Source organism: Tiliqua scincoides, chromosome 4 (genome assembly GCF_035046505.1).
Source record: "Tiliqua scincoides isolate rTilSci1 chromosome 4, rTilSci1.hap2, whole genome shotgun sequence".
NCBI lineage: Eukaryota > Metazoa > Chordata > Lepidosauria > Squamata > Scincidae > Tiliqua > Tiliqua scincoides.
The window spans coordinates 178,531,283-178,554,652 of NC_089824.1; the positions used below are offsets into that span (position 1 = coordinate 178,531,283).

The 23,370-nt window shown below is 43.0% G+C and overlaps 1 protein-coding gene across 2 annotated transcripts in view; it reads left to right on the forward strand.

The window, feature by feature from the left end:
* The window catches only part of RASSF5 (Ras association domain family member 5), a 96,606-nt gene extending 73,956 nt beyond the window's left edge, over nucleotides 1–22,650 (forward strand). For both annotated transcript variants that reach the window (XM_066625418.1, XM_066625419.1), the window contains 4 exons: nucleotides 7,768–7,881; nucleotides 13,591–13,888; nucleotides 15,721–15,836; nucleotides 19,340–22,650. In XM_066625418.1, coding sequence (XP_066481515.1) covers nucleotides 7,768–7,881; nucleotides 13,591–13,888; nucleotides 15,721–15,836; nucleotides 19,340–19,492 — 681 coding nt within the window. In that variant the 3' untranslated portion in view covers nucleotides 19,493–22,650. The remainder of the gene's footprint in view (nucleotides 1–7,767; nucleotides 7,882–13,590; nucleotides 13,889–15,720; nucleotides 15,837–19,339) is intronic.
* Nucleotides 22,651–23,370: the final 720 nt, after the last annotated feature.

Consider the following 23,370-nt stretch of genomic DNA (forward strand, 5'->3'; position numbering starts at 1 on the left):
TTTAACCCATTAAAATTTCTGTGAAAAAGAAATATTGTTTTGTAGTCTTGTATAGTCTAGGCTTATTAAATGCTATTTTGATTTCATGTTATCAGTACTGTCTTGGCCTCTTCCCTGAGCTTAAGTTAACTATTCTAATCCGTTTCAGAGCACAGACCGAGCTTCATATATCACCTGACATCCCCTCAGATAGTCTTTCAGCAGAGGGCATTTCCCTCATTCAGCTGCAATACATCAAGTGATGAGATGAGTGCATGTGAGTCAGCCGCATGTGTAGAAAGAGAGCATGGTAACACAATCTGTGGCCCATGTTAGACTGGCTTCTTTGGGTTCTGATCCTGTGGGAAAGTCCTAGGCGATCATCCCACCCAGTTTTCATCATTCACATGCCACACCAACTGCATGGGATCACATCATTGAAAAGCAGTTAATATATAGCTATTGCTGCATTGGAAGCGTGCCTGTGAGATCCTCCTTTCTGCAGGAGTGTCTCTGAGTGGCAGACCTAAATATTATCTGCAAATTTCTCATCCTCTTCTAATATTACTGGATTTTTTATAATGAATCAGTCCAACAAGAGTCTTTAAGAGCTCCTCTGGAAGTATCTATTAATGACAGCTAAAATGTTGATTGTGAGACAGTGACATGAACCTTCCCCTCCCTCCCTAAAGGAATCACTGGCTAAAAATGTCACAAAATCTGTTCAGTTAAGAGACTGCAGTTGATGTGTGAAGACTTTTTAGACTGAACATCCCCTGTTATTGACTGTATGAAGGGAAAGTATAACATTGATTTGTGTAAACATTTCTTCATATTGTGTGTAATTATCTAGATCCTTTTCTTTTTTTCATAACCATTTCCAAAAATATCTCATTAGAACCCCTGCAAAGCTGCTTGTTATGGAAATAGATGGCTTCCGTAGTAAAAGGGACCATCTCAACGGGTTCTAGTTGTAGGGTTCAGAGAAGTCCTATCAGGAGAATGGAGGAAAATATAGGTGACCTCCTAGCCTCCTTGCTGATTTTGACTGACAAAGAATTTCTACAGATCTCCTAGACCAGTGGTTCTCAAACAATGGGTCTTGATCCAATTTTTGGTGGTTCATTGAACTGAGATGGCAGATAACCCTATGTGCATCAAGGGTTAAGCAAGCTGCTAGGGGGGAGCACTACTGCCCAGTCACCATTATAGCCACACCTCTTGGCATTTATAGACCACGTAGCAGGCTCTAGGGCAGCCATTTTCAACCACTGTGCCATGACACACTGGTGTGCCATGGATGATCTGCAGGTATGCCGCGGGAGTTTGGGGGAGAATCATTTGTTAATAGGGCTACGGGGGGGATGTGAGCCCCTGCAGTCAGTGTGGTGTGCCTTGTCAATTGTCAAAAGGCTGCTGGTGTTCCTTGACAATTTTAGTGCCTTGTCAGTGACCCATGAGATGAAAGAGGTTGAAAATTACTGTTCTAGGGCCTCTAAAAAGTTTGAGAACCACTGCCCTAGGCCATACCTAATCTCATGAAATGAGTCTGTCTCTTGTTCTTGATTTGGTATACTACTGAACAGGTCAGCTGGGTGCCAGAGTGTACATGCTGGTCTTAGTTGGATTTACCTGGCGAACTTCATTGCCCTGCTTATTTGATGTTGTCGTCTCCACATGTGGCTAATCATTAATGAGCAGGGTCAGCCCTCCCAATTAGCCCTGCTGGGTCCTGAAACCCAGGCATGCTTGGCAAAGTGGGTGGCAGAATGCATCACAGCTGGTGGTCCCTCAGTCCCGTCCCCGTCCCCCACAAACTCTTCACAAGATGACACTTTGTCTACTGCTGCTGCTGCTACTTTATCTGAACCAGCCAAGTACCCCTATACCTGCTGTTTGAAAAGAACAGCAGGGCTGGGGGGGGGGGAGAAAAACAGAGTTGCCACTCCTTCCCAATCTCACCCTGCCACTCTTTTCATATGGCAAGATGGGGGGGGTGACTGGCTGGGGCAAGAGGGGAGCATGGGGCAGCAGATTTAGCACTGCTGCACGATGGTGAAAGAGAGAAGGTGAGATGGCATGCTCTGTGCACAAAAATTTAAAAAGTAAACCTGAGGGGCAGCACCAGGGAGACTTGAGCTGCACCTGGTAATGATTATTTCATTGTACTCAGCACATAAATATAGAGAACATGAATACATTGCGACTTTCGTGTCCCTACTGGGAAGCGAGCCTACCTTTTATGCAGCACAGTGCCTTTTGCTTCCAGCAGGTCTGACAATAAGCAAGGAGGGAGTGAAAGGGGGACTTTGCTTATTTTTCAGTACTGGAAATTACCCCCAGAAATGTTCCGATGTGATGTTTCTTTTCTCAGACCTGCTTGGTATGTTTGTTTGCTCCCTGTGACTCTGACCCTGCAGAGGGATTATTAGGGAGTTGCCTAATTTGGAAACAGCGATGCTTACAGCTGATGCTTGAAGTGGAGGCTCTGCAACTCTTTGGAGTTGAGGTCACATGCTGAGTTCTTTGCCTCCTCCATTAAGGGTAGGGGAGGTTTGTAGCTATAAGTAAGTTGTTGCTTGATTGCCATAGAAACTAGTTGCTTGCTTCTCCTTGTGATCAGTTGCTAAGGCAAAGCGCACCAAGGTGCCAAAGATGGTTAAATTAGTAACTGGATGGGGGAGTTAGAAAATGAAGGAGGCACTGAGACTGAAGGTACTTGGAATAGAAGAGATTAGAGATGCTATAGGACCGATATATCAGGGGGTGATGTGCCTTAGTCAAATGTGGATATATGGCCATTTATTGGTCTGCTCATGACATGTGATTACATCTGTTATGTAACTATCTTCTTGGAACTCTGCCCTAGGACTTACAAAACTGGAACCTGAGCACTTACAACTTACCACTGTCACAGTGCACCTTGCCTTGATCTCCTTAAGCTACTAGCCTCTGCATCCTTGGCTCTGTCTAGTAATATGTGTTGTACTAATCCCCAGCACTGAAGTTCAGCACAAGGGCATTGGGTACTCAGGATGCTAATGGGAGATTGCTCTGACTATGTTGATTTGGAATTGCAGTATATGAGTAGATACTTGGAGACTTGCCCAATTGGTATCCATGCTGGAAATTGTCTCTTGTCGGTCTTTGACTCCCCTGGGAGGGCTACTTCTTATATCAAGGACTTTAAAACACAAGAATATCATCACCAGTCTTCTCTTCTTCTTTCCCTGAAATTTTCAACAGCTTATAATGGTTAGATCTACCAGTAGTTTGTGTGACTGTTGCTTTTAGTGGATCTCAACACTGGAGGAGGACCTGGCCTTATACTCTTGAGACTGCTATTGCTCCCCAAATTTATGGGGGGAAAAAAATCAGATGCATTCATCATTTGACTATGCCCTGTTAAAAAGCCCTTTTGCAAGTGGTGGTGCTCTTATATTTAGCAGTCACTGTCCCTCTTCACTTCAGCACAGTGAATTTTCTGGTGGCTGTTTGCTAATGTTCAGTCACTTTTTAGATTGTGACCCTTTTGGTATAGGGAGCCAATTAGTTGTTTGGTTTTTCTCTGTAAACCACTTTGTTTTTGGTTGAAAAAATAGTATATAAACTTAATAAAAATGTTTAGCACTTTGAGTTCTGTCTAATCAATTGGAGTATTGGGTGCTGCACATGTTTGTGGCAGTCAATCCATTGTTCATTTAATGGGTGACCTTGGTATTCCTACTGCTGTGCCAGGTGTATCTAAAGTTGTTTGTTTTCTCTCTGAATTTTCTGAACCACCCAATCATGTTTCTCTTTGTGTTGCCCTGCTGGTATCCCTATCCAAGACAGGTCTTGATCATTATTGGTATGTGTGTGATTGCATTCAAACATTAATGAATTGATTTGCATAAAGGCCCACATGGGAATATCACTGATGCTCCGATTTGACATTCTAGGGAAGGAAGTTGGAAGAAGACGCCCATGTCCCTCTCTGTGTTTCCTATATGCCATAATTCGCACGGATCAAATTCCTTTTGCGGTGCTCAGGGAGGGACAACTGGGTACTTTAGGTACTTCAATAACTGTCCAGAGGCATTAATGGCCACGTGGAGTTAGGGGTTGGTTATAGTAACTCAAGAGACCTATGGCTCAAGAGCCAAGACATTGATGAACCCTGAATGGCCTGGCTACTTCACATGCTTAGTGAGGAATATTTTTCTGACCATTACTGTCAATACAGACTTTCATTTGGTAGAGGAAAGTATGAATTCTACACCAAGTGTTCCTGAATGTCCTGGCAATGCAGTCCATGAGTTTCCAACTTTAAACATTAGCTTATTCTTACTGGCTTATTTTGTGCTTTCCTCATCTCTGGGGACATACTTGCCCTTTGTCTATATATGCCCTGTACTAGCACATGTTATTACATGCCTCTCTCATTGTATTTTTATGAAGTTCTTTTCAACTTAAAAACTGGAATCTGATACACTTTCTGCAGTTGCAAAAGTCGCAGTTTGGTCAAGCAATTATATTTTCCTCATGTTCAACACCTTCCCCCTTTCACCCTAACGTTTTCCTCCTGGAGATGTCTACTGAGTATTATTTACACAGCAAAACTTAGAAATTCTCCTTGTTCAAGATTTGTTGCTAAGCTGGTACTGCCAATTGAGATGTTTTACAGGCAGTGTGACTTAGGTGGGAGCCTCCTGAGGCCCTCTGAAGGAGGCTGTCTCCCTCTTCTTTCATTTGTCCTGAAATAGACAAGATCCAAGAGCGATTCCAAGCAGTACATCACTGAAATGTCTGTTCATTGGAATTGAAACAGCCATTGTGCTTTCAGTTAATGTGCTCAGGTAGCAACACTCTGTGTATCACAGACAGCTATGGGATCATGTCACTAATCTACTGGAGAAACAACTCAGTGATTCAAGTACCAGTGTGAGATATTGGCTCTTGTGAACTAGAGAAACCAAAATGTTGCACCAGAAATCATTCTCTGCAGCTGTTTAGAAGATTCCCAGCAAAAAGAAATGGATGCTGCTTGATTCTTTGTGGAAAAGGATTTCTGCTCTTATAGGCTGGCCAACTTTTATTAGGGTTTGATTGTTTTAGAGTCCCCTCCCTTCCTTTCATGCTTGCTTCTGACTACATCTCTTCTTGCATGCTTTTTGGTTCTCTCCTTCCTCCAAATGTCTGGCTCTCTCAAATTTTCTTGCATCATCCAGGTTGGCTCTGGAGTAGTTTCCAGGACAGCCCTTGAATTGTTCTCAGATATGAGGGAGGGGAACGGAGGATGCGTCTCAGTGTGTTACTCTTGGGCTAGGCTTGCAGTTCTAATTCAGTGACATCAAAATTCTGAGGATGCTGCATAGGGGAGCAGCTGACTTCCCCCATTCTTTTCGGGGAATGTGCTCTGTGCTCTGCTGTCCTCTGCAGCTGTCCCAGTAATATGCTGTTTTTTACTGCTGTGGCAAAATTTAGAAGAGGGTTAGTACATTACATATCTAGCCCTAACCCAAGGTCACTCTACTTCCCAGTTAGGGGCTACTTTCTAATTTTGAATAACTGTGATAATGTGTGTATGCAGCAGATAGGGTTTTCATGGGCTCTGTCATAGTTATAGACTAGAGGGAGTTTAATCAGGAATTGTTTTTCAAACTTCTGCAACACAGTGTTAAAATATACTAATTGAACTTTCATCATCTATTCAACTACTAAAATATAGGAGTCTTAATGTTGGTAGGTCAGCAATTTGCTTATTAGTAATACCCTAATTTCTGATTGAGCTGATTTTTGGATAATCTACAGTTGGGTCGTGAAAATGGCAGGTCTGCTGAAGTCATTTGGCACATATGCGCCCACGGAATTGCTTTCTGAGCTATAAATCGTCATGTTGAAGCTGACCCTAATTTGGGCGGTGGATTGTCTAAGGGTGTGTTCAGATTAGACCAATTTTTGCACCATCTGCTCTTGCTGTTTGTGCCCAAGAAGTGAGGTCCAAGTATATACGGCATCTATGTCTTTCAGTATTTGTGCTCCACTTCCTGTTCTCTCATCTGTGATCTTGCACCTCATTAAAAAGCCACAAAGTTTTGCTTCATTGCTTAGGACTGAGCCTTGAGTGTCCTTTTTCCTGGATGTTGTTCCTTTTCCCCCACAACATTTTATTTTGTGCTCTTATGGTGCTACTTTCATTCACCTATTCACCTCGCTAATTTTGTTTAAGCAGAAGCTAAACTATAGGCCACTTCATAATCGTATCTTATCAACCCTCCCCTGCCCGCCTGCTACCTCTGGTCTTTTTCCTTTGCACACTGCCTCAAACTTATTGGTGTCAATATAAGCAAGTTGTGCAAATGTGCAGTTTATTAAGGAAAAGAAACCCTCTGTGAGGTGGTATTGTAAAGTACTGTAATAAATCAACTTGCTCTGTTTGTGATGGGAGAGGCTGAGAGTATTGGATGTTGATGCAATGACAGTTAAGAGAGAAGGGAACCGTTAGAGATATGGGAATTGGGAGCTTTAAGAGGATGGTGGCTGGGGCATACCTATATGGAGAATGGGACTCATCCTCAGTTTGCCTAAAACGTGGACCAGGTTTTCCTTTTATCTGTTAAATTTTTGCATGAATTATTTCTGTGAAAGAGAAACCGCGTCAAACTTGCTAAACTTTCTAAAGAAGTTTATATCTGTCCCAACTCTTGGATATAACCCTTGTTAGCTGATGAAATAGAGAAAATGTTACATGTTGATGCAGTCTTTCACTGAAAATTACTGTGGAGTTGATGATAATTTCCAGTTAATATCACCTACTTGTTGAACAGTGGGATTTCACATAGTTTGAAACCGTTGGAATCTTTCTCCCTCAGTATTTGAAAGGTTTTCAATAAAAGGGTAAAGGGGAAGGACTTTTGTACATATAACTTAAGTAGATAATATTTTATAGCTTTAAAATGCAGTTAAATATGGTGTTGTTCATTATTAGTTTGTCACAACTGTTAGGTTATTCCAAATTAAAATAACTTTGAAAATGTTTCATTAGTACTTTGTCTAAAATGAGTGTGAGAAGTAGATGGGGGAATCCTAACATACTTTCAGTGGCAGACCTCCCCAGCCCCACGTCCTGGGGCAATGGTCCATGATGGCACCCTTCCGTGGGCCGTCACCACTCTCCACATGCAAATCCACTCCCTCCCACTTACCAGAAGCTCATGGAGCCTCACATGACCATAGACTGCTTTGGGGGTGCTTCATGAGGCTTCCCCGATGCTTGAAACTGTGCTTCTGGAAAAACAGAAGCACAGTTTCTGACCCCATCAGGAACCTTAGAGAGGCTTTTGCAGGGTCCTAAAGGTATGCAAGTCTCTAAGCCCAGGGCATTTGCCCCATAAATGTTAATGGGACATCTACCACTGCATACTAGATGGACTCGTGCCATATTATCTCCTGAATTTTGCCTAGCCTGTTTGCTTTTCTAGGATCTTAAAGGAAATGGGTGGGAGAAAGGGTGTATGTGTATATAAAATGTGCAGTAGGACAAAATCAACTGGAACATGATGGAATGAGTGCTGTTGTAGGCAAACTCTGCCTTAAGCAAATGTGGTTCCCCAGGTTAATTAAGTCAGAGCCCAAGCCTATGCCTGTCTACTCAGAAGTAAGCCCCATTATAGTCAGTGGGGTTTACTCTTTGGTAAGTGTGGGTAGGATTGCAGCCACAGATGTCTAAATGGAATTAATTGCATCTTAGTGACCACCCTCCCTGGCCTTAAGTATTTTAATTGCTTTATTATTTTTTTGTTCCAGAATGTGACGCTAACAGTAGAAGAAGACAAACCTAAAACTCCCACCATCCAAGAGCTGAAGCAGAAGATTGACAGTTACAACTCAAAAGTCAACAATTGCTTGTTGATGAAAATGGTACATATTCTCTTTGTTGTATTACTTTTTACTTTTGGTATAATGTAAGCTATTGCTGTATAAGCCACATTTGTTGATTGACCCATGATTTTCCTAGGAGTGATCTGTGAACTGTTACCCTGCACGTGCCTGATCTCATCTGATCTCGGAAGCTAAGCAGGGTCAGGCCTGGTTAGTACTTGGATGGGAGACCCCCTAGGAATACCGGATGCTGTAGGCTTACACCATAGTCTTTCGAGACTGAAGGTTGCCAACCAACCATTCCTAGGAGTGGTTGCGGTGGAGGTTTCTCTAATCCAGTGCTTCTCAAACTAGGGCGTCATGACGCCCCAGCCTGGGGGCCCTGGACAATTTCCCCTTAAGGGGCGAGGGCTAAGGGGGCTGCAGGGACTGGCATTTACTTACCAGGCCCTGCAGCAGCCTCCCAGGGGTGCGGGGAATCCTGCACAACCCAGACTTCAAAAAGTGAAAGTGGAGTGATTGTGTTTCACTTGCGGTTTTGCTGAGGCAGGGCATGATTGCTCTGCTTTCACTTTCTAAGCTTCGGGGAGCCCTGCGGAAGGTCACACAGGGCTCCCTGCACCCCTGGGAGGCTGCTGCAGGGACTGGTAAGTACATACCAGCCACTGCAGCCCCCTTACAAACACGATCCTGGGGATCATGTTGCTGCTTTCCCCCTGCCCCCACTGCCTTACCCGCTCCCATGCAGGTAAGGGACATCCCAAAGTGTCGACCCAATGTGCGGCGGCAGTGAAGAAGGCCAATTCTATGCTTGGGATCATTAGGAAGGGTATTGAGAACAAAACGGCTAGTATTATAATGCCGTTGTACAAATCGATGGTAAGGCCACACCTGGAGTATTGTGTCCAGTTCTGGTCGCCGCATCTCAAAAAAGACATATGGAAATGGAAAAGGTGCAAAAGAGAGCGACTAAGATGATTACGGGGCTGGGGCACCTTCCTTATGAGGAAAGGCTACGGCGTTTGGGCCTCTTCAGCCTAGAAAAGAGATGCCTGAGGGGGGACATGATTGAGATATACAAAATTATGCAGGGGATGGACAGAGTGGATAGAGAGATGCTCTTTACACTCTCACATAACACCAGAACCAGGGGACATCCACTAAAATTGAGTGTCAGGGGGGTTAGGACAGACAAAAGAAAATATTTCTTTACTCAGCGTGTGATCGGTCTGTGGAACTCCTTGCCACAGGATGTGGTGCTGGCATCTAGCCTAGACGCCTTTAAAAGGGGATTGGACAAGTTTCTGGAGGAAAAATCCATTATGAAGTACAAGCCATGATGTGTATGCGCAACCTCCTGATTTTAGAAATGGGTTATGTCAGAATGCCAGATGCAAGGGAGGGCACCAGGATGAGGTCTCTTGTTATCTGGTGTGCTCCCTGGGGCATTTGGTGGGCCGCTGTGAGATACAGGAAGCTGGACTAGATGGGCCTATGGCCTGATCCAGTGGGGCTGTTCTTATGTACTTACTGTGGTCCTCAAATTCCCTGAGAGTTTGCGAACCGCAGCTCTAATCCCAAGAGTGAAATAATCTCTGCTCCACTCCCTAGTGATCTCTCAAGGAAAACATGAACTTTTTCTCCACCCCTGCCCCATAACTCAAACAACAAACATAGGCTTAATTCTTCAGGGTTTTCCATGAATGGGATGACCACCTATCTTCCAGTGAAAAACAGCAAAGGAACTTCTTTCCTCCAAATTCAGTCATCCCTTCCACAGTTTCCTTTCAGTTGAAGTATTTCCCCTACAGAGTATTAGTACAGCACCGTACCTGGATTCTGAATGGCTAACTGTTGCTCTGTTGCTCTCCTCCCTTCCCTGGTCCTAAGTCTGCATCTATTCTAGCTGTGATTTAGGCTAAACCTGCCAGATCTGAGTATTTCTAGATGGACCGAAGGAATGGTGGAGCCTCATCAAGCACTTCTGAAAGGAAAAAAAATGGCTCAGTCTTTCCTTCCTGCAGACACTGTGTTTAGCAACCAGGTTTTAGGGGGAAGGAAGGGCCATCCTAACCAGACAATAAAAGCATCCTAACATGCAAAACAAGTTCTGGTGCTTTATGATCACCCAGACTAAATATTTTTCAGATTGTTAAAAGCAGTATTTTAAGTTCAACACTAATCCTAGTGTATGGCTCCATAATAATAATGAGTTGGTAATTGTACATACTCTGTCTGAAGTACCAACCAAACATGTTCATTTGCTTTAGTTCTCTACTTTTCAGTGATCAAAGGTACTGGTCTCTCATCTGTGTCAGTTTCCCTCAGACCAAGACAATCAATGCACAATCTGAATGAAACTGTGTGCATTACTTCATTGATGCTGTTGTGCTTAGCAGAATGGATCAATATTGTCAAGTCACATGTTTGGCCTAGGGCCATCCCAGGCAAACTGATACATTGCATCCTGAGCAGGTCAGATAGATGTGCCATCAGTCTGTTCCATTCTTCTAGTATCTTTCATATCAACATGCTCTTTTGCATATATGCCCTATGAGGACTTTGGTATGAACTCCGGCTGGTATGACCTATATAGGCCGTACCTGACATGTCAAATTGTACTCTCATATTGTAGAGTCTGCAATCTATCAACCTGTTGTAGTCTATCAACAGGTTTTCAGTTGCCACACTGTTATTTGAGCCACTTCTAAACAGGTCAAAGGGTATTGGTTGGCCAGCTGAGGTCACAAAGGTAGTCCTAACCCACAAAGGTAGGTGTAGAATGCCACAGGCAAGGTATATCATATTCTGAGGTGGCCTCACAGATTCACTTAGGACCCAAAAAAGTGGAAATAATACTGTTGGCAACCTTCAGTCTCAAAAGACTATGGTATCACGCTCTGGATGGTGGTTCTGGCACAGCGTCTAGTGTGGCTGAAAAGGCCAATTCGGGAATGACAATCCCTTCCACACCGGGAGCAAGTGCAGTCTGTCCCTGGTCTGTCTGCCTGGCTATGGGCCTTCCTTCTTTGCCTCTTTGCCTCAGTCTGTTGGTAAAGTGTCTCTTCAAACTGGGAAAGACCATGCTGCACAACCTGCCTCCAAGCAGAACGCTCAGAGGCCAAGGTTTCCCATCTGTTGAGGTTCTTTCCTAAGGCTTTCAGATCCCTCCTGCAGATATCCTTGTAGAATGCCACAGGCAAGGTATCATATTCTGAGGTGGCCTCATAGATTCACTTAGGACCCAAAAAAGTGGAAATAATACGATGGTTTTGTTTAACTGTGTTTTTTTTTCATCAGTTTTCCACAACTGTCAATAATATCTCTTTTACTCATGCTGAGGTTCCACAGGGTTGTTGTGTGAATAAAATAGAATCCTTTGTGTCCTGCTTTAAGTCTCTTGTGGGAAGAGCTTGATGCAATATATTAAAAAGCTCAGCAGGTTGATCTATGAAAACTGTGAGTTTTCTTCTTCAGTGGTCATGCTAGACCCACAAGAGGCTGTATTCTTTTAGTGAGATGAATAGCTCTCAGTGGATATGTACAGAAAGCATCATCTTGGAGTGACAGGCCTGGGAGAAGTTTTGCTCCTCAGAGTCTGATTTATGTACTTGACTGTGGTATACATTCAAAGGAATTCTGGTAAGGAGGCCAACTTAAGAATTTCCCCTATTTTACAAAGTTGATCCTAAGGATGATCTCTCCTTGAATATGGGACGATTTGGATGTGTCTTCCCATCAGCACTCCTTAAAGGTTATCACATGAACTTTGTCTGTAATTGGTGTGAGCCACGGAACAGCTGGGATGACTATTCTGTAGCTAATTTGAGTCTTCAGCTGAAACATTCTGTAGTCACTGCAGTGCTCTATGAATACTCGCAAATGATTTTCAACAATGAGCAGTGGCTCTGTTGTTCTAGTTCTAATGAGTCAAGATGAACACAGCCCCCCCCCCCCCCACTATGGTTCAACAGCTGCCTGAAATTCCTATGCCCCTTTGGAAGCAGATGTGCTTCTTTCTTCAACCGCAGAAAATGTATTAGCCAAAGTGCTGGACCTTTGCTAATTTGCTTATAGTTGAGGTTCTTGAGTGCTCCTCTGGGAAAACTGCAGTCTTATCTACAGAAGTACCAAGGGAAGGCCAGTTAATGGGAAAGAGATCATTTTTTTTTGTTTTATTAAATATAAAAACAAAAAATTAAAAAATAAAGATATTACAAGTCGTGTGGCAAGTGTGGAGATCTCAAACTACATTTCTTTGTTTTACTACAAAATCATACAAAAAATTAGTTATCAAATCTACACTTATTAAAAAGTACATTTTCAACACAAAAACCTAAAAGTTAAATCCCCTATCTACTCACCAAATCCATAGATCAGTGTTTCTCAAACTGTGGGTCGGGACCCACTAGGTGGGTCGCAAGCCAATTTCAGGTGGGGTCCCCATTCATTTCAATTTTTAATTTTTAACGTATTAGACTTAATGCTACCATGGTATGTGACTGCATTTGGGGAAATGTTACAGACCTGTACTTGAAACTATGCTTTTGACAATGATAGTCAATGGGACTTACTCCAGGGTAAGTGTGAGTAGGATTGCAGCCTAGGATTGTAAAATTTTTTCCTGCTTGATGATGTCACTTCCGGTCATGACATCATTTCTGGTGGGTCCCAAATTCTCATTCTAAAAAGTGGGTCCCGGTGCTAAATGTGTGAGAACCACTGCCATAGATTATTTGGCCCATTTTTCCTTCAGTGTGCAGGAAGTCCATGAATGGTTTCCAATTGTCCATAAAAGTTTTTACTAACTTATTTTTAAGAAGAATTGTAAGTTTATCAATTTCTGCCAGATCCAATACCTTTAGCCACCATTCTCCCTGTATAGGTTTCTCTGGAACTTTCCAGAATGTGGCATACAATATTCTTGCAGCAGTTGTCATATATAAAAACATAGTTTCCTAGTCTTTCTGAATTGAATCATCAAATATTCCCAACAAGAAAAAGATAATTTTCCATTCATATTGATGTTTTATGAATCATGCAGCTTATGGGATTCACTTTACGAAGCCTGTTTCTTCTTCTTACAGCACCCCAAGGAATAACTAGAATCCTGCTGCCCCCAAATTGGCTTATCAGTGTAACAAGTCACATTCAGCCATCCCTCAACCCAGACCTATGGCCCACTGTTTCCTGGCCTTTGTTGCTCCAGTCATACCTTCAGGTTTCTGCTTTTCAGGCCTCTGACAGTTTTATCCCACTTCTTTTACCCAATCTGTCTCTTGATGGCCTTAATGGCCTCCCCCATAGCACATAGCTCTTCCCCCTCTTAACTGTGCAGTGAAGATTAATTAGCTCCCCCTCTCTGATTAGCCCCCATGCTTCAATATGCTGTCGCTTCTGCCCTTTCCTCAAACCCCATTCACCTCCCACCTTCCTTCAGGCTTCTCTCTCAGTCCATTGCCTTCCTTCAGTCTCTTGCTTCTGGCCTCCCTGTCCCTCAAATTCAGCATTCAGCTCTATGTTTCTACAGATTAGTTCTGGGGGTTAACTTGGGGGTTTACCACAGGTATGAGCAGATGGGAATAATAAATGTATGAAAGAAGACAGCAGTTATTTCTTCTAACTCTTCATGGAATTAATTCCTGAGTTCTGTATTTTGAATAATTCAGCAAATAAAATGAATGCTAGTAAACCTGCTTTATCTCTGATAAATCTCCATTTTAATTTTTACTCCTCCCTCTCCCCTAGAATGAGGATGGCACTTACACAGGCTTCATTAAAGTGCACCTTAAACTGCGCCGGCCTGTGACAGTCCCAGCAACGATTAGGCCACAGACCATCCATGACGCCCTCAAGGAGGTCAACTTGGCCAACATGACAGAGAAGAGGACATCCTTTTATCTACCTCTGGATGCCATCAAGCAGCTGCATATAAGCAGCACCACCACTGTGAGTGAAGTGATCCAGGGTCTTCTGAAGAAATTTATGGTGATGGACAACCCCCAGAAATTTGCACTTTTCAAGCAGATGCAAAAAGATGGCCAAGGTGAGAGACCGTGTCCTGTAAGACCATAATTACTATAGAATTGGGGCTTCAAAGAAGATCTGCCTGCTTTATGAACAGCTCTTCTAAAACTCAAGAGAGCGTCTTTATTTCACATCTGGTGATACTACTGAGTACATAATGGTAAAGACTGTAACTTCTGCTGGTACATTAGCTCTTTTGTCAGAATGGGGAAGGTCATTGTAGTAAGGACTTTTTATGGAGAAAAGATTGGCATTTTAAAATGATATACAAGACATCAGCTTTTAAAAGTTCTCCTGAAAGCCAGTGGGAAGGAGTTGTTTCCTAAATAACTGATCCAAAATCTCTGTTAAAGTCTGTGACAGAATCCTGAATGGAATCAGTTTTTTTCCCCACAATAGGACACAAATTTCTCAAATTATAGCCCAGCAATGGATGGCCTTTCCATAAGTCCTATTTTGGATGGACGATTTCGCAAAGTGTGTGTGTGTGTGTGTGTGTGTGTGTGTGTGTGTGTGTGATGTGCCATCAATTTAGCTTTATAAATGTTGCTCATTCTGAAGATCATGAAGATCTTCAGAATAGATCTTCAGAATAGATCATGAAGATCTGAAGAATAGAAGATCATGATTCATAATTCCTGATTCATAATTCCTTCAGTACTTGTTTAGCATGTTGCCAAAGATAGGATGTCTCTCTTCAACATAAGCGATGCTTCAACAGAAGTCTGGCACAGTCATAATACTAAAGTCTGGAAGTGTGGTTTCCCTTCATGCTAATTTCTACCATGTGGCTATGTGCAGCAACCTGTAATTTGTTGTGGGAACCAAAGGTCATGCGTGCTACTGGCCATTGTGGCTCAGTGAACTAGATTTGAAGCAAAGAGCTGAAAGTGAAAACTCTCCTGTGGACTAGCTGATGGCCATTCACTAGAGCTGGAGTATTCTGATTGTGCTAAGTTGGATTAATTATGTGCCATGTGGAAGCTGTCAAGCAAGTGACAAGGAGAAGGACATACACAGAAGTAAGTCTGTGTTGTCCCTCAGGTCTGATGCTTCACATGCAGGTGAAAGTTCAGTCTCTACCATCTTCAGTTAAGAGGGTTTTGGGAAGCTGTACTGGAAAAGTCTGCTTAAGGCAGTGGGAGAGCTGCTGCAATCAGAGAGACAATAGTGAGCCAGCTGAATCAGTGGTCTGACTCACTGTAAGGCTGTTTCATAGATCTTAAGCCCAATATTCTGACCCTCTCCACCTGGGCTAGACTTCATGGGAAGAAGATGTTTGTAAGGCAAGCCTATACCTCATCAATGGAGTAAGAGGTCAACCAGGTCAGATACTGGCCATGCTCATCTGATGACCCTATACTGATGACTGTGATAGCACTGTTCTAGGGGGCAGGAGATGAGGGTGTGGTGCAGGGCTTTTTCCAGGACCCCCAGCACCCTGGCACTGAATGGCATTTCAATGTGTGAACCAACTGAATGTGTTGCTGTGTCTTCCCTAGTATGACTTTCTATGAGGGAGGTAAATAGCTATTAATAACCCTCAGTTCTGGAGAATTATTGTTCTAAATTTAAACATTCACAACTGACCACTTCTTTAGGAGAAAGGAAAAAAAGAACATTGTAGGCCTTCGACTGGATGAAGTAGCCTTTGCAGTCCACTCTTTGAGAAGTGGAGTTCTGTGGGTAGGTCTATCTTAAGACTACTGACTGGTGAGAGGGGACTTCCCCAACATTCCGTTAAAGTGATTTATTATTCTGTATCCCATGGAAAGCAAGACTCTGGAGTAAATTTGCAGTGCTCTTTTCAGAGGTCTTTCATGGATGTTCTGTGTGTTTCTCTCCTTCCAGTTCTTTCCCAGAAGCTCTCATTGACAGAGTATCCGTTGTACCTCCGGCTGCTAGCAGGCCCCGACACAGACATTCTCAGTTTCGTGCTGAAGGAAAATGAAACAGGGGAAGTTGAGGTATGTCTGGGAGCTGCTTAAGTTTTCATCCTGCAGAAACATGCTCAGCTGTCAGAAAACACACCACCACATTAAACAAGCAGAGGTTTGTAGCCATAAGGCCAGAACCCGAGTGGGTGGAAAGAGCAAGCTTCTGGTGTTGCTGATACTAGTGTGTTACTCAAGATAAAGAATATTAGATATCAGCGCTCAAAGACAGGAAGAATATTGAGCCAAATAAGGAAATTCTTTGGGCCTAGAATACATTGTAGGATTCTTCTGATCCCAATTGTCTGAATGAGTTTTTAAAAAAATTAAGTGTAAAAATAGTTTGCCCACATCTAGACCCATTGGGCTTAGATCAGTGGTTCCCAAATTGTGGGTCATGACCCAATTTTTGGTGGGTTGCGAAACTGACAAGGCTATGTGCATCAAGGGTTAAACAACCTGCTACTTGTGGGGAACAGTGCTGCCCAATCACCATTATAACCACAGAGACTTTGAGTGGATGGTAAAGTGAAACTTTTTTTAAGGTAGGTCCCAATGCTAAAACGTTTGAGAACTGCTGGCCTAGATGCTATTGCTAGTTTTTAAAATATAGCAAGGCAGTGCCATAGTCACCCTTGAAAAGATACATTAACTAGGTGCTGTGTTACAGGTTGGCTGTTCCACTGATGGAGATGGCTTTTGTTTAAGTTTAAAAAGTTAGGGGATGGTAATGCATGGAGGAACATGGGGTCCACTGTAGTTAAAAACACAGAGGTGAAGAGAAGAAGGGAATGGCAACAACATGTCCTTTTTCTCTAGTTCCTCCAAAGAACATCAAAGGTAAAACTGTGCAGGGTTTCAAGAACTCTGCAGCAAGGTGTTTTCAAAGTCCAAGAAACTGTTTCATTCACTCATGAAATAGTTGTTAAAGCAGAACTGATTCCCAGCAAGCGAAAAGATGACTCAGTAGGTAGCAGGTGTAACTGCAAACCCCAGGTCTTCATGCTGACCTCCTCTTCTTTTTTTGTTCCTGTTACAACATCCCATTCTATGGAACCAGCTCTTATAGAGCATTGCAGCAACATATTATGTTTAAAATTCTCTTTTCGTATGACAGTGGTTCTCACATATTTAGCACCGGGACTCACTTTTTAGAATGAGACTCTGTCAGGACCCACTGGAAGTGGTGACATGACTGGAAGTGACATCATCAAGCAGGAAATTTTTTAACAATCCAACCCACACTTACCCAGGAGATAGTCCCATTAACTATCATTGTTAAAAGAATATATATAGTAGCTTGTTAAATATACAGGTCTGTAACATTTCCCCAAATGCAGTCACATAATCATGGTAGCATCAAGTCTAATACATTAAAAATAAAATATTGAAATGAATGGGGACCCACCTGAAATTGGCTCGCAACCCAACTAGTGTGTCCTAACCCAGTTTGAGAAACAGTGCCGTATGAGATAATTCTTAGCTTCATAGTACTCTGATCTTTCAGGAGTATCATAGGTTGATACTCTGTACTTTTATCCCCAAATGCCAGCTGTGGTCCAAACAGATACAAGTGCACCCAGTTTTTTGCAATGTGACCTATTCAAAAGAAGCCTTCACTAAAACCCATAATTGCTCTTTATAAACTTAAGAGTTGAAAGAGTGGAGGTGGGGCATTGTCATAAATCTTTTTAAAGGGGAATTGCCATCACTATTTGCATAGTGTATTGCTCTGGCTATATCCCTATGCTCTGGTTTTGCAGTTGGGAGCGCTTAAAAGCTGTTTGAAGAGTTCTACAATGGAAACATTTGAACAGGAAATGCTGCAAAGACCTTCAGATATGCACAGCGATTGTGCCCACACACCCCTTTGAACTGCAGCCATTGAACTGGAGTGAGGAATAAAATCTAGTGAGCTGGAGCCTTTAAGCATCTTGAGTCCCTTTGTAGTTGAAAGTAGAGTTGAAAAATATAATGTGAAGCATCCAGTTTCTTGCACCCATGGAAAATTCCCTTGCTTCAGACAAAGGGAAACTGTGAATGCTTCCCAGTGTGTGTAAAGTTTTCTATGGAAGGCTCCTGCTTTGTAGAGAGTTAATGTAGAAGAGTGGTTAGAGCATTAGGCTAAAAGTGGGGAGACCCATATTTCGATTCCCCCCTTTGTCATGAAGCTTACTGGATGGCCTCAGAACATATATCATCTCTGTCTGACCCACCTCACCTAGCAGTGAGAACCTGTATACTAGAAGGAATGCCTGTTTCTATATCCACCTGCTCTTTCACTGCATTTGTCATCAGAAGCACTTCTCAGGTCCCCCTGCCATTCAACGTGGTAGTGGTAGAGGGAGAAAAGGCCTTTTCAATCATGGCACCTGTTTGGGGAACACTCTCCACTATGGGGCTCACCTGGCACCTTCACTAATTTCTTTTCATTTCAGTTGCAGGCAAGGACAATTTCATTTTCCCATACTTCTGCTATCTGATGAGTTTTAATATTCACAGCTTTTGTTCCAGTTTTCGAAATGTATATATTTGGTTGTGGAGCTCAGCTTCACTTTATCCAAAGCCCCACATTGGGCCTTTTGGCCCAACATGGGACTACTTTACACTGTGCCAGCTAAATAGCCAGTGCAGAGTTGAGTAGCCCCATTGTTTCACCACTTCCCTTACTCGGGGGAAGGGGACAAATGTCCCCAAGGAGGTGTAAGGAGCCACCCATGGCTGCCCAACGTCCATAGGATACAGTAGCAGCCATTTTGGCGCTGCTGCTGCCTTGGGCACCAGGACGCTCAGTACTGGCCTGTAATTCTCTTATTTTTCACCTTTTTTCTACCTTTTCCATGTTTTTTCTTGTTCTTCTATTAGGACCCAAATTCAGTAGTTTGTAGAAACACAGCACAAAAACAGATACACTGTAAAAGGGAGTGTTATACACGTCTTGAAAGCATGGGGATGTGCTACCCATTGGGCAATGTGTCTCATAGGAAGGAGGTAGCCTCTCCTGGAACTGTACTGTGGCCTATAAGAGTCCTGAAGGGAGCTTCCTCTAAATCCCCAAGGAGCACATCAGAGAAAGGGGACTGTCTGGACATAACAGGGTGGAGAAATCCAAAATTCAGTCTGACCTCTTGAAGCACCTTCCTGGGAATGCAAGGCAAATTCATCCCCTTCTGTATCACTAGAGCTCAAAGCAGAGGGATGGTCTACCCACTGGATAAAATGGAACATGGACCCACCCACCCCCATTCCAAGGCCTTATATTGGAAAATCTTGGTATTGATAAAGCAGGATGGTTTTAACATGTGTAGTATTGATAAGTGAAAATTCTCATAGTGAATGTATTGATAAAAATGGAAGAGTGTATTTTGATCCCATCTTTCTCCAAGGATATCAGAATAAAGAAAATATTACTTGGTAGTACTTTCTTGGCAAAAGCATGTCAATTGGGCAGCCTGTATTGAACAGCCCTCATATGCTTGAAAGAAAACACGCATCTTCTGTAGGCCAGTCTCAACTGTGTGTGTTTTCCTTTACAGTGGGATGACTTCTCAATTCCGGAACTACAGAATTTCCTTGTGATACTAGAGAGGGAAGAAAAGGATAAAATCCAGCAAGTGCAGAAAAAGTACGACAAGTTCAAACAAAAACTGCAGGAAGCCTTGAAAGAAGCAAATGGGAAGCCTGGATAAGCAAACACAGAAGAGTCGCTAGTGATAAACTAAACAATTATTTAAGTGTTGAAAAACAAAAAAAGGTTTTTTTCCTCAGGACACTTTTTTGATTGGTTGCTGTCCAAGGTGTGATCAGAACTGGTAACTGTAGTCTGGAAAATTTAACATTTCAATCCACTGGCCCTCCAGAAACCAAAAAAGTGAACGCTGCTTCTCCTTCTGCCATGGTGATACTGAACAGCACAGCCAGGAAACATGGCAGTAAGTGCTGAATGCCCAAGGAACTGGGTTGCTTATAGTATAAATGCTAAGGGCCAGACCAAAACTGCTGTCTATCTTCCTTCTCCTGCCACCCCAATACCTCGCCTGCGGATTTGTGTATATGTGGCACAAGTGCAATGAATGTGCTCCCTGTGGTCATATTATCATGTGTGCTGTCAGAAGTACCGCATCAGCACATGGAATATTGTTCTGATGTGTGTGTGGTGGACACTGTAGAGGATGCCAAACAAACTATTGCACAGTATGAGGAGAATTAACTAAACTGTTGCCAAGAAGGCTGTAGAGCTACAGCAGGTCTTGATGAGCTTTAGAGTGCTTTGGCCTTGAGCTTGTATTTTCTCAGGGGGAAAAGGTCTGCTTTTCTTTTGCTTTCTAGCAACTCAGGAGGGTTGTGTTCTTGGTTATGCCCCCCCCCCAGTCAGCCTCACTATTGCTAATGCAGTTTCCTGTGATCCAGTAAAAGTCAGGCCTGATATAAGTCATGTTGAATGCCTCCTAGCGCTAAATTTTGAAATGTCAGTCATTGCTAGTTGAAAACTTACACCAAGACCATGGGGAGAACAGAACTTACCTTGAGCTGTCTCTGTTCTGGAACATACGTAGTGGACTGTGGGAATAAGCTGCATTCCTGTGGCTGTTCAGCCTGCTGATCCCCTTCATTACCCCTGGATTTTTAAGCTGCAGGCTGCATAACCTGATAAAAGTTGCATGTCACAACCAGCTAGCTCAGTTCTGATATTACAAAGGCTAAGAACTCCAAGAGCTTTCAGAGAGTGAGTATAGGGATCAGGAATCATTTTTTGTCCAGCCCCACCCCCTTCCACACTGAAGGTGTTGGGATCTGTGGAGGTCATTAATGGGTTCATTCCTGAATGTACTGCATGTTGTCGTGTTCTTTGTCTTTCTCCATTCTGTGTTCTGAGGCTCTTCCATGTAATACTGGAAAACAAAAGCTGATGCAGCACTGCAGCAGGAGAAGAGAGCACTTAATTGTCTAGCAATACAGGCAAAACAAAATGACTCTGTGCTACTTTTTGTCTTGGACAAAACTTTGTGCTTACACATTTCATCACCTCCAATGGTGCCACACTGCCTAGGAGCTGCCTTCCTGCAAGGGGATCTTACGCAGCTGGAGGCTGCATCTGAATGCTGCAATTGCAGAAAGGGGGAGGTGGAAACTGGGGGAAAGATCCACACCCATGGCCCTCCCCAGTGGTTGCATCATTCAGCCCTCAGCTGTGTGGGATTGTCTCACAGAAAAGTGCTCAGGCAGCTGTGACTATGACACATGACATTTCTAAGAAAGTAAGTGGATTCTACTTAATACCTGTGGCACTAGGACACAGCTGGAAAAAAAACAAAAACTTTTGTAAGTACTGCAGTCTTTGTCTCCTACGCAGTTAGTGGCTTTGTGAGACAAAGGAATTGTATTTATTTGTTCTCACCACACCCCACCCCTCTTGTGTGTATTTCAATGCAAGTTTGACTTAACAAAACCAGGTTTAAGACATTTCCCCTTTGGAGCTTAAGTGTGAGCTGGTAGTGCACACACGTTGTGTGTGTATGGAGAGGGGAGAGTCGCTTCACTGGGGACCTCATCTGGTTCAAAAGCACCCCAAACAAATCTCAGGATACTTTGCCCTGGACTGAAATGAGGATGGATGTTTTCCCATAGAGCTGTCAAGCAAGGATGCAATTCACATGTAGATTGTCACTTTCATCCAACTCCTTTTCAGAATACCATGGTTGGTGGTCAGAACCAGTACCCATAGATCAGAGCTAGACTTGCTTGGACAGTGTCCTTTGTAGAGTCCTCAGAACACAGTGAAAGAGGGTTAGCTTCCTTTCCTGGGAGAGAACAGGGTTGGGTGTGAGCTGTCCACTACAACTGAAAGAGCTTATCACACCAGATAAGATCAAGGGCACTCAAGGAACATAACCAGAGAAGCACATGCAAATGTTGAACCTAGAGGATAAAGCACTCAAAATCTTCACAAGTACTGCAGAAACAAATGACTGGTCTAGCAAAATGAGGAAGGACCTCAGGAGTTCTTCAAACTGGTACCAACGAGAGAGAACTGAAGGCATATTTTTTGTGAGTCACTGGCTTATTCTCCCTGGGAATGTTAAGTATTGTTTTTAAACAGCTTTCAATGACTTGCACCCTTCATCTTTCTCCTCTTCTCCCCCATCCTGGCATGTCTTGAACATTTTAACAGAAGGCATGGCTTCTTATGCAATTTATGTGAATGCTGCTGACCAGGCCTCCAAAACAATACAGGAGGGACGGTGTGTGCTTGTGTATTTAAAGATTATATAGAAATGGGGTGTAAAAGAGAAATAGTGAAGCTCAGATTGTGAATGAGAACGGAGCCACTTGATCTGTGGCAGAGCAAAAGCCTTAGATATGAATTAGCGTAGGCCCCACCTTAAGAAGTGCAGATGACTGCTGGCAGTGCCTTTGTTCGTATATTGTGTTGCCTGCATATGTGTGTGTTTAACTTTTTTCTTTTTAATGGTCAACTGTAAACATGTAAAATCTGTATAGAATGGAATTAGTGAAAGCTTATGTGGTAAATACATTTTTGCAATACTGTAATTTATTTTTACTACTGTTTCAGTTCTATGACATTTTTTGAATGTCACCTACCAGCTTTTTTTAAGTTCCTAAACAATTTGTTCATGCAATTAAACTGTAAGCTATAAAAAAAATAAACAGCCCCTGTTACAGTTGTATCAAAGTAGTTTTGCTATGTCATGCCCTCCTGAGGTATTCCCTGGTACTGCAGTAAGGAAGCAAACATGCTATTTCTTAGGTCAGCATTTCTCAAACTGTGGGTTGTGAGCCAATTTCAGGTTGGTCATGTAGCACCTGCTCAGATGCCACTGAAAATACAGAGCTGAAAATACAGGGTACATAGCCACTAGGTAGGTGATGTCACTTCCAGCCAGGACATCACTGCCAGGTTAGTGACATCACTTCTGGTGGGTCCTGACAGATTCATTCTAAAAAGTAGGTCTCAGTGCTAAAAGGTTTGAGAATCACTGCTCTGGGTAGGGCACATGATAAAACAGCCTTGTTGAAATCTTAGCCAAGTCCATATGGGTCTGGTCAGTGCCCAGGTGGGAGATCTAATAATGCTATGTTCTGTCACAGACTCAAGGCACCATACAAAGACAAGATATACATTTATCTAGGTATCATCTGAGTAAGAATTACAACACTGACTTATTCCCACTACAGCAAAGACATGGGCAAAGAACTCCAATCTCTCTCTGCATGTATGCCTACCCTATTAACAGCAGCTTTGGTAAAACCAACTTGTCTGTTCTGCATCTTAGCTTGTACATATAAGTGCACAGGTGAGATGAAGGGAGGCTCTGCTAAAGGCAATCTTGCTGTTCACACTGCAAGAGATGAGTTTATGATCCTCTTGCTTGCATTTAAGAGCCAGGATGGTGTACTGTAGCAGCTCCCAAACTCTTCAGGTGTTTGGGAGCCACAGTAAGTCTTTGCGGAAGAAGAGGGAATGCAGTGATGTGACTCCCAGCATCATGCTGCTGCCAGGGACAACAGGGTCTTAATTTAATCACCAGCAGCAGAATATATTATT